This window comes from Macrotis lagotis, chromosome 7, assembly GCF_037893015.1.
Source record: "Macrotis lagotis isolate mMagLag1 chromosome 7, bilby.v1.9.chrom.fasta, whole genome shotgun sequence".
Taxonomy (NCBI): domain Eukaryota; kingdom Metazoa; phylum Chordata; class Mammalia; order Peramelemorphia; family Peramelidae; genus Macrotis; species Macrotis lagotis.
In genome coordinates this window covers 204,726,726-204,738,888 of record NC_133664.1, presented here as the reverse complement: position 1 = coordinate 204,738,888, position 12,163 = coordinate 204,726,726, and the positions used below count along the sequence as shown (strand labels likewise).

At 35.1% G+C, this 12,163-nt stretch overlaps 1 protein-coding gene across 1 annotated transcript in view; it reads left to right on the top strand.

Annotated features, from left to right (window-relative positions):
* CREBL2 (cAMP responsive element binding protein like 2) overlaps positions 1–8,383 on the top strand; it is a 30,651-nt gene extending 22,268 nt beyond the window's left edge. Inside the window, exons 2-4 of the mRNA XM_074194564.1 lie at positions 764–961; positions 5,332–5,476; positions 5,986–8,383. Of these exons, the coding sequence (XP_074050665.1) occupies positions 764–961; positions 5,332–5,476; positions 5,986–5,990 (348 nt within the window). The 3' untranslated portion in view covers positions 5,991–8,383. The remainder of the gene's footprint in view (positions 1–763; positions 962–5,331; positions 5,477–5,985) is intronic.
* The last annotated feature ends 3,780 nt before the right edge of the window (positions 8,384–12,163 follow it).

The window sequence follows — 12,163 nt, the reverse complement described above, 5'->3', positions numbered from 1 at the left end:
TAATGGAAATTAATAGAGGGATGTGTGAAGTTTTGAACTTAGTTCCAGTAAAATCATGGGGTTTAATTTTTTTGTATGAAAAAAAATTTGAGTTTTAATTGGCTAAAACTTTTGTAGGAGGTATGTGTATGGTGTGATTTGCAAAAAGCAATCAAACAAAATCAAATGTAATCTTAGGTTGTATGAATCAGGAGGTACAATAGCATCCAGAACAACAGTGGTTACAATCTTCTAAATACTCTGTGCTGTGCAACGTTGGGTTTTGTCTCAGTGCCACATTTTCTAAAGGAAACTGACATGTTGAAACATCATTAGAGGAGGATGACCAGGATTGTTGTGACCATTTTACGTCATGTAAAGTTAATCCCTTGACTGTTATTTTTAAAGTGACCTTTTGCCAGTGTGCAATATTAGTTTCAAGATTAGTAATAGAGGGGGGGCGGCTAGGTGGCACAGTGGATAGAGTACTGGCCCTGGAGTCAGGAGTACCTGAGTTCAAATCCAGCCTCAGATACTTAATAATTACCTAGCTGTATGGCCTTGGGCAAGCCACTTAACCCCATTTGCCTTGCAAAAAAACCTAAAAAAAAAAAGATTAGTAATAGAGGGACAACCACGTGGTGTGTGGTGGCTAGCGCATTGACCCTGGAGTCAGGAGGATCCTTGATCTCAATTGCCTCAAAAAAATAAAAACACCGGTAATAGACTATATCCTAATTCCATTGCTAAAACAATGATTGATATTTTTTCTTTCTTCCTGAAGGTAGTGGGAGGCAAAGTAAAGAAACCAGGTAAACGTGGTCGGAAGCCAGCCAAAATTGACTTGAAGGCAAAGCTTGAGAGAAGCAGGCAGAGTGCAAGAGAATGTAGGGCTAGAAAAAAGCTGAGATACCAATATCTGGAAGAATTGGTGTCTAGTCGGGAGAGAGCCATCTGTGGTCTCAGAGAAGAACTGGAAATGGTAAGCATTTCTATTTTGTTCATTTTAGCTTTACTTCTAATTCAGTGCCTGTCTACATTCACTTAGCCAAGCATCAAATACAATTTACAACAGAGTAGAAAATTTGTCAGATATGATATGGTGTAGCTCAGTAGAGTCCATAGTTCAATAGAAATGAATTTCTGTGGCTGCCTATCAACTTAAAAAAGCACAAATTAATATTACCTATGTTTTATTGTATTATTATTTATTTTGTTAAACATTTTCCAATTACATTTTAATCTGGTTTGGCTCACACTAGAGAATTTTGCAGGTTGTGCCCTTGGCACTCTGGTTTAGCCTCATTAGCGACACATCCTTTGAGGTATGATCATTTGTGGGGAGGCAGAATAATAGTCATTTATATTACATTTATATTGCCCTCTGGTTTATAGAGACTTTTCCTTTTAGTAATCTTGTGAGGTTGGTATATAATCAATAGTAAATAGTAATATAACTTGGTTGAAGTACTATATTTGTATAGAGAGACCAAAAATGGCTTATTAAAAGAGAGAATATAGGATTAGACATCTTTGAGTGCCAAGATGAAGGAACTTGAACTTAATATAGGGTGAATCACTCTACTGAAGAATTAATACCCTATGAAAATTATATGTGGATATATATTTTATAGGAACAATTTTTAGATGTCTCTTTATCCTACATGTTTTTATTGATTACAGAATACTTTGTGAGACACTGAGGTAGAAAGAAAAATAAACAAGAAATAATCCTTGCTCTTGAGGCACTTATAGTCCAGTAGAAGAGATAAGACATTAAGCTATAATACATAAAAGTTTATGGTGAGTATATGAAGGGGGGTGTATGAAAATATGTTATGGTAATTCTAAAGAGGGTAGAGATCACTGGAAGAAGACAAATCAAGGAGAGATATTTAAGAATCATTGTCTCCTTGAAAACCATGACCAAAAAAAAGTTAAAAAAAAAGACCTGAATGCTCCATTTCAAGAAATCATAAATGAAAACTACCCTGGTTTATTAGAGCCAGAGAGCAAAGTGAAGTGAAGACAAATCTACCCATTACCTTCTAAAAGGGAAAGTTCAGGAATGTCCTAGCCAAATCCCAGATTTCTCAGGTCAAAGGAAAAATAGTGCAAGCATCCAGAAAGACATAGTTCAAGAACCACAGACCTGTCAGCAACTACTTAAAGTAAGAGGAAATTTTTATATACAATATTCCTGATGTCAAAAAAAGATATTTGAATCCAAAAACCCAAACTAAGTATAATTCTCCAGAGGTGAGGAAGGGAAATGGATTTTTCATATCTCATCTCATCTCATCTCCTGGGAAATGGATTTTTAATGTAATAGAACATTTTCAAGAATTTCTGATGAAAAAATCAGATATGAGTAGGAATTTTGAAATATAGATACAAGACTCCAAAGAAACCTAGCAAAGTAAATTTATTTGCATAATTGAAAGGAAGTGTATGGTGATAGCATGTTAATATTCAAATAAGGGGAAAAAGAACAAGTATTTCTTCTGAACCTTAATGTTTTTGAAGACTATTAATGGAGTTAAGGAAAATTAAATTCCTGAGAGTGGTTTGGTTCTGTTTTGAGGGTTTGAAGAAGAAAAAGAGAAGAAATGGTTATGTAAAATGGAAGGAGAAGGCAGAGGGGACTTTCATACATTTATATGATTTACATTTAATGTTTACAAAGTACTTTACAAAATTAAATTTGATCCATTTGATCATTCCCATTTTTCAGATGAAGGAAATCGAAACAGGTTAAATGAGGTGTTCTGGGCCACACAGCCAGTAGTTGCCTGAGACTGGATTCTAATCCATATTGCTCAGACTCCTAAATCCAGCTTTATTTACTGCAGTCCAGGAATGTCAGACTCATAGGCAACATTCCCAAGTGCTTGAACCAGATTAAAATGTAATTGGGAAATGTTTAGCAAAATAGATGAAAGCACAACGTGGAGAATGTTAATTTGTGGTTTGGTTTTTTTCCCAAATCAGTGTGTATCCTGCAGAGATCCACTTCTTACTGATTTTGATACCACTGCTCTAAATCACACTGCCATAGTATAAGGACTTTAACATATAAATATATAGAGATGTTTATGGTTGACTTAAAAATATCCCTACATTTTCAGTACATTTTCAGTACATTTTGCTTTCTTCACAACTTTTGTTAGGTGAGTGTAGCCACTCTACTGGGAAGGAATGGGGATTAGTTCTAAGGGGAAATACTGTTCCCCATTCCTCCCAAGAAAGAAAATTGACTTCCTAAACTATAGGAGAGAGTGGGACTTAATAAAGGTAGGCATATATACTTAAAGGATATTGATTCATGAGTTCTCTCTAATGATGCAGAGCACAGCACATCCATACATGCCCGTTCTTTCTAACTCTTATCCATGATCTCCCAGAAGTTCTCCATGGGAGCTTACTCTTGCTATTGCCAGGGTACCACAGGAACTCTCTGGCTATTTACCTGTCATTCACCATTCTTTCTCCATAATCAACAAGTCTTCTAGTTTTATTATACTGTTTCTTAATAATGTCTTTTACTCCTGTTTTTCATCTGAGTTGTGGGTTATATGCTGCACATTGTTCACATCTGTCTTGTGTCTCTCCATTGCCCTCTCTGTGATATCCATTTTAGTTATTCTCTCAATTCTTATCCTCATTGACCTGCAGTTCTCCTTTATACTCTTTTTTTCTCATGGTTTTAGTGACATTTCCCTCTCCTGGTTCTTTTATTTTATCTCTACTCAGTCATGCTATGGGGTCTTCCAAAGACTCTGTCTTGGATCTTATTTTCTTTTGTCTTTGATATTTTACTCTGATCTCATCAGCTTCCTTGATTTTAATGATCATCTCTGTAAAGATAACTCTCAGATCTGCTTGTCTGTCTTTAATTTCTCTCTCCAACTGCTTGTCTTGCTTCTCCTTCACTCGTCATTCACCCTCATCCCCCCATTCCCATCCAATCTATGCCAAATACTGTCATTGCTACCTTTAAAAAAATGTTTTATTTTCAGTTTCGAATTCATTCCCCTTTACCTGCTTCTCCCCCATCAACTAAAACAGAAAGAAAAATGAAACCTATTATAAAATGTATAGTCAAGCCAAACAAGTTTCTGCTATTAGCCACATTGGGGGGAAAAATACTTCAGTTTGCACTTAGTCTAATACCTCTCTTTCTCTGGGAATGAATAGCATATTTTATCATCAGTCCTCTGGAATTGGTCTCAGTGTATTTAGCAGATTTCCTTTCTTTCAAAGTTTGTCTTTACAGTATTAATGTTATTATATAAATTGTTCTTCTACTTCTCCCTTTACTTTGTATCAGTTCATATAAGTCTTCTTAGGTTTCTCTAAAATCATCTTTTTCATCATTTTTTTGCAGCATAATAACATTTCATCACACACACATATAAATATATATATGTATATATGTATATATACATATATATATATATATATATATATATATATATATATATATATGTAACTTGTTTAGCCATTCTACAATTGTTGACCAATTCTTCAGTTTCCAGTTCTCTGCTTTCATGGAAAAAAAAGTGCCATTACTATTTCCTCCTTATGTTAGCCATTGCTACATAGACTTTATTGTCTCCTTTGACACTACCATTACACTGGTGCCAGTCATTATCACTTCAACTCCTGGAGTTTTGCAGTAATATTCATGTTGGTTTTCCCATCCTCACTCAGCTGTCAAATTGATCTTTCTAAAATACAGGTTTGACCATATTACATCCCCTCCCTGTCCCAACTCAGTAAACTCCAGTGACTCCCTGTCATCTCTCAGATCAAATATAAAGCCTTTCATAACCTGGTTCCCCCTACCTTATTCAGTCTTCTTCTTAGTCTTATTCTTACTTAATGTTCTTGCATCTTGCCTCTACTTTCTGTGCAATCTAGTGACATTTCCTTGAACTCTGGACTCTGAGCTTTTTCCTCTGGCTGACGACCCCCCCCCCCCATGCTTTTATCCCTTCTTTCTCCTTTTCTATAGCTTAGTTCTTTTATTTTTGACCTCTTTTCTGTGCTTTTATGCTTTACTGGTTTTATGTATGGGGCCCCTCCACACACAATTTTTTTTTAAGTTTTTGTTAAGCAATGGGGTTAAGTGGCTTGTCCAAGGCCACACAGCTAGGTAATTATTAAGTGTCTGAGGCTGGATTTGAACTCAAGTACTCCTGACTCCAGGACCAGTGCTCTATCCACTGCGCCACCTAGCTGCCTCCATAATTCTTGTTTTTATTTCTCTGCACATAGAAAGTACATGATAAAAGTTTTTTGAGCATGACTTGACTGAATTTGCTTAAATGTATTTTACATTTATTTCAGTATAAGCAGTGGTGCATGGCAATGGATCAAGGAAAAATCCCCTCTGAAATAAAAGCTCTTTTAACTGGAGAGGAGCAGAGCAAATCTCAGCAGAACTCAAGCAGACATACCAAGGCTGTAAAAACAGAAGCCAATAACAATTCCTGTAAGTGCACAGTGCTTGTTAAACTGATCATTGTTGAACTTCCTCGTGGTGGATATCTCCTCTGTCTTTTCCTAAACCAAAAGTTTAGATGAAAATAAAATTTTGATCCCATTTATTATGATGAACAAATTAAATGGCATAAGTGTCTAAATAGTAAAACATGTATTACATGAGAGCATAAAGAAACAGTTATCTTGTAAACAGGTGGTTTGTGTTATTTCAAATATTTTCAGTGTTCTACTTTGTCATAATTATAATTGTCTTCATTTTTCCAGTTCCTTTAGGAGCACTTAGATTAATTGAATCTTTCACATTCCTTTTTTAAATTCAATGTTTTTTCTTATATGAAGAGAATTGGTTTTCAGTGACCATCATATTAATTAGAAAACATCTTAATTATAAATTTCATATAGATGCCTAATTAAGGGGAAAAAACCCCAGATTATTACAGGTTTAAAGTTTGGTTTGAAATTCCTTTGGTGTTAAAGTTTGTTTTTTTTTTCCTTCAGGGTGAAGATCATTTCCATTTAAACTCATGAAGTCAGTTACTGAATTGAATATTCAGAATAATATGAAGAATGGACAAGATTGGGCTTTGGAATTTAATTTGCTACCTACAGTTCAGTGGTCATTCATGTTAATATGCAGTTGTTGACCAAAATCTGTGATTGTATGGGTTTGAAAGGCCTTGCTTTAGCCTTCAACAACAGGAAAATTCAGAACATTCAGTCCTTTCATTTGATGTTGATAGCCACAGTAGATTTGCACATGATGTGATGCTTGGAAAACCCAGGTGACATGGAGGACAATAAGTTAAAAGAGAGTAGTAGTAGTAGTTTTGCACCTTAGCTCCATATTGGTTAATTATGTTCTTTTCATTTAATTGTGTGTTAGTGTCACTTCATTTGCTTGTTTTTTGTATAGTCTTATTCAGAGAAACCAAATAGGCTGTTTGCTATATTATAAGTTTTCAGCCTTAAAAATGGACCTGACCTTCTTTTATCAAATCCACTTGAGTGATTTGTAATATATAATTCCTGCAGGAGCTACAGATCTGTTCTGTGCATCATTCCAGCATAAATTGTGCATATGTATTAACAATTATATGCATTTCTATTTTTGTAATCCATGATGATCTTTCTGTTATATTGTACCTATAGGGACAATCCATATAAAAAGCTCTTTGGGGAAGTTTCTCTCAGAAACTTTAGTAGCTGTTGTCCCCAACTGTATTTATAAACTATTGAAATTTCCCCATCTATATTAGCAAGTAAATTAATCAGATTTTAAAATTACTTTTCAGGTATTCAGATGCAGTGAGCATTTTGTTATTGCTGAATGTAGAGAGAGAGATAAATTAAAAAGTGAATGTAGAGAGGTGTATATAAAGAGAAATAGTAAAACATTTTTTTTTTGTACACTCAACTAGCTTGGGAGCTGTTCTAGAGAAAATAATTTAAAATTAGCTGCTGGTCCTTCAAGATCTTGTTTCTGCCTCAAGATCTGTAATAAAGTGACATACAGATTTCTTATAGCTTAATGGCTGCCATGGTAACCAAAATACCAAGCTTCTTTCTTGATGTGAGACTAAAAGAGAGATTGGGTTTGATTTGTGCTCCATTCTGAGAAAGGCACACTAGAAGTGTTATATTTCTGTTCTGTTCCTAGATGGATACCTACCAGAGAGGAACCTCTATCATTTGTGCTCAAGGAGAAGCCAGAGCAAATGAATACTTTGGTCCTCTCCAAAACACAGCTCTCTTTCCTGAGCCTCATATAAGTTTCAGACATGGGTTATTATGGCTATACCTATCACTGACATAAATGCATGAGACCAGGGGGAAACAGAGCAATTCTTCCACTGATCTTGGCCATTCATATCCAAGCCTACATTTACATGAAGGTTTATTTTCCCCCGAGGTGGGTTTGGTACAGTATATGAGAAATCAGGCTTATGACAAGGTATAAAAATTTTTGAAAAACATACTTGTTTAAAACAAATACAAGCAAGTACTGATGCAATTTAATTTTTCTTACTCCTGCTTCTGTGCCTTTATCATTGTCTCTTTCTTTTCTCAGAAGTTGTGATCTCTTACTAATAGACCACAGTTATTGGTCTACTAATTCCCTATCAGTTGACTTTTTTCACCAAATGTCTGTTATGAAATATTATTTTAGAGAGGATAAATCTTCCCTAGGAAGGTGATGTGGACCATGATGGGAGAGCATTACAAATGATTATATATCCTTGGACTGTAAGGTATGCTCTCATCTGGCCTGAGACCTGGTGATCTTTGGAGTGCAAATTCAGCTTTGCTCCTTTGGTGTTATATGACCACCAATAGTAGCTCAGCCCTCCCCTTTCCCCCCAATCTTTGTGTTTTGGAGCAATAAAGGGATGAAGAATATTTAATGTCTTAGAAACTGGATATGTTTTTGTTGTTTTTAGTTACTTGATCTTATATGTTTTCCAAAATATCCTAAGACTCAGTTTACATTGTTTCTGGACCATTTGAAAACTGTCCAGATAGTTATTATAAGTGTAAATATTCCAAAATGAAAAATGGTTGTTCAATGGAATGTACCTGTTATGCTTGAAATATTTCCTCCCTGGTAGTAATTGTATCATGTGGGGTCATTTGAGCTTTTGTTATAATAGCTTTACAAAAGTTGATAATTTTACCCTCACATAGAGTATATGTAAGAGTAAATTACAATTTGTTGTACTTATTTTATTCCCAGAACTTTCACTTTGGTCTTTCTGGACAAACAGATGATACCAAGAGAAGGTGCCTTGACTTTAAAAAGGAATGTTTTGAGTACTTTGGGGATTGTGCTATCAGTGTATTTTGGTTACTTTAAAGCTTGGTAATAAATGTCATTGATTAAAAGAACTGGAGCACTTTCTGTCCCATTTCAGTTAAAGAGCATGGTGTTTATGAAAATTCTAGCTTTTCTCATGTGTTGGACAGCAAAAAACAGAGAGAGAACATGACATGATGCGAGAGAATCACCAGTTCTGAAATATTACATGCTATGACAGACTTTGGATGAATAACTATATTGGCACTTTTTTTCCCTATTTAAGAAAGATCTTGTTTAAAAAAATGTATTTTTACTAGGCATTGGATTCTCAATTAATTTCCTATAAAAGTACTGTTTATGGAATCAATAGAGTATGATGTTAAATGAGTTCTAAAAAGTTAAGCTTAGAATTGAATCTAGCTTGATAAAATATATCTTTCCTTGGTAAAAATCTCTATTTCATGTAGCAAACATATCATTGGTCAACTTTCTTAATGTATTTACACCAGTGCCATCTTTTAGCAATTGATCATCTTTCAATTATGATACACCTGATTTGGCTTATTATGAGGAAAAAATGTCTGGAATTTTAATTGAAATAAAGGCAAAATGTTGTAAACAACATAATTTCACAAGAATTCAGTTAGACACATATATTGCTTAAAAAGAAATATGACTTAAACCACATGGTATTTCTGGGATATTGAAGGAATTTTTATTTCTCTGAAGAGCATTGTAAATTTTTATTTTTTATTAAAAATAAAAAAATGGTTTCAATTGCATGCTTCAAATTACTAAACTATTTCTGTTTAAATGTTTCTTTTAGTAGCATATATAGGCAACCAGGTGGAACAGTGGATGGAATACCAGATCTGGATTCAGGAAGACTCATTTTTCTGAATTGAAATCTGACCTCAGACAAAATGGATGAGAAAGGAAAGAAAACAGACTGGGAAATAGTGTTACTCATGAGGGAAAGCATTATATATTTCAGATAAGACAACACTAAAAATAGATGGGATTAAAAGAGATAAATGGAAACTTTTACATTGTGTTTAGAGGATATAGAAAGGGAAGAGGGGCAGTTAGATTGTGCTAGGTGCTCACCTTGGAGTAAGAAGAACCTGAATTCAAATCAAACCTCAGACTCTAACTGTGTGGCCCTGGGCAAGTCATCACCCAGTTTGCCTTAGTTTTCTCATATGTAAAATGAACTGGAGAAGGAAATGGAAAATCACTCCAGTATCTTTGCAATGGAAACCCCCAAGAGGGTCATGAAGAGTCAGACAAAACTGAAGAGCAAAAGTTATGTGACTGACTTTTTTGCAAATTCAATTTACAGAATTTAAGAATTAGAAGAAACCTTAGGTACCATCCAGACTAACCTACACATCAAAAGAGTGCTTCCTGTAATATATTCAACAAGTGGTTATCCAGCCTTTTCATGAAGACCTCCAAAGAGGGCAAAACTCATGACAACTTTTGAGATAGCTCATGGTAATTTTGTAGAATTCTCATCATAGGGAAGTTTTTTTTCTATGTAAACTTATTTTACCTCATATAACTTGTACTTATTTTCCTGATTCTACCTTTTGGGACTAACCAAATAAATTTGATTCTCCCCTCTATGTGACAGCCTTTCAAATACATCGATACAGCTTGTGTTCTCTGTAATCTCCATGCTAAAATTAACTGCTTCCTTCAATTGATCTTCTTGTGACATGGAGGGCCCTCCTCTGGACATTTCCATTGCAGCAGTTTCTTTCCTGTTGATAAAATAAGACCCAGAATGAATTTACCCTTGTTTGCACCTCTATTATCTGGGGGAAGAAGTTGTCACTAGTGTAAATCAGAAAGTTTTGTTCTTCTTTTGACAGAAAAAGCAAGCAGATTTGGATAATTGAAGCCTTCTTTCTAGGCTTTTCACTTGTGTCCTAAACTCACTTTCCAAGTGGATTGTAGACTTCCATGATAAAGTCAATTAGTTTTCATCATTCTCCCTTTTTCGCTCCTCCTTCCTTCCATTTTTGGATTTCCTCATATGAGTTTGCCTTCTTAATATATAACATTTAACCCTTCCTTTTCACCTGTCATATTTCTTTGAATAATGTCATATTACTCATCTAGAGCCATAGTCCAATCATAGATTTCATCCTGCCAAGACTCAGTGAAACCTTTTAGATCAAATTTGCTTACTTAGGTTAGATCTCCTTGTTCTTTTTGCTTGTTACTTAAACTTTGAGCATTGATGTGTAGACATTTGAATGTAGGGGATTTATTTTCTTGGTTCATTTCTTGGATTTTTGTCTCTTGGGCACTTATGGGTAACTCAAGTGCTATTTTCCCATCTTTGTAGCTACTTCCTATGATACCTAAATTGAGATAAACAATCTTCTCCCTCTTCTAACCTTTTTTTAGTTTAAAATCTTTTTGATGAATTTTGCAAGTTATATGGCAATTACATTTTAAATATTCTTTAGGTTTATACAATTTCAACCCTGTATTTTAAACTGTGGTCCAGAAATCCAAATTCTATTCTCAGACACCAAATTTTTAGGCAGTTTACTCCTTAGATCAACTTTTCTTTTCTGGATCCTTTGCCTTCAGTAAGCAAAAGAGGGTGGAACAACACTAATTTTGGTCTGTTGCTCAAGAGTTCACAATCATTCCAATACTTTTTAAGTTCTTTCTCACAGTATTATACCCATATCAATCACAAGAGATGGGTAGTTGTCACTGGGTTTAATAAGTCTTAAGAGGTTCTTTATTATGTCTTGGATATATAATACTATGTGAAGATAAAAGGCCTCTAGTTAACAGGTCAAAGAATACCTGCTTTAGTATCCTTTAGAGAATTACCAATTACTACAACTACTCTTAGATTATTTTTCTGACTCTAACTGGATGATCTTAACTGTATCATTCTTTTTTTGGGGGGGGGTAAGGTAATGGGGTTAAGTGACTTGCCCAAGATCGCACAGCCTGGTAATTATTAAGTGTCTGAGGCCAAATTTGAACTCAGATCCTTCTGATTCCTGGGCTGGTGCTCCATCCACTGTGCCACCTAGCTGCCCCCTAACTGTGTCATTCTTTAATGAACCAGCAGCTTCCTCATCCAGCTCCCACTTTTTTTCAAAATGATCCTCAAATCTATTTTTTTTTATTTTTTGCAAGGCGGTGAGGTTAAGTGGCTTGCCCACGGCCACATAGCTAGGTAATTAAGTATCTGAGGCTGGATTTGAACTTAGGTACTCCTGACTCTAGGGCTGGTGCTCTATGCCACCTAGCTGCCCCTCTCAAATCTATTTTTAAACTTAATTTTATTACTGTTACTTTATGTTTCTTTCTCTTCTATGTTATACTTGCACGCTCCAAGATCCTAAAAAGGTCAAATCACCCCTCATACTTCAGATCTTGCCTTTCCCATTGAAATTTCATTTTCTTAGAGAATGGAAAAGCATTGTTCCAGTCTCTAGCTGATCTCTTAAAATACACATAAAGTCACTTGGTTATCACAGAAATAGAAGCACCATACATTTGATATTAGTCAAATTTCTCCCATTTTCCCCCCTATTGGTTTCAATTTTTGAGTCTTTTTAAATTTAGTTACTTGGGGATATTTATACCATGGACTGTTTTTAAGTCAGTCAATTATCTTCTCTCTCTCTTTTTTTTTTTTAGATTTTTCAAGGCAGTGGGGTTCAGTGGCTTGGCCAAGGCCACACGGCTAGGTAATTACTAAGTGTCTGAGGTCGGATTTGAACCCAGGTACTCCTAACTCCAAGGCCGGTGCTCTATTCACTGCACCACCTAACTGCCCCAATCATCTTCTCTTAACTTGATATCCTCACTTCTTTCCCTTAATTTGAGCAGACTTCTCAG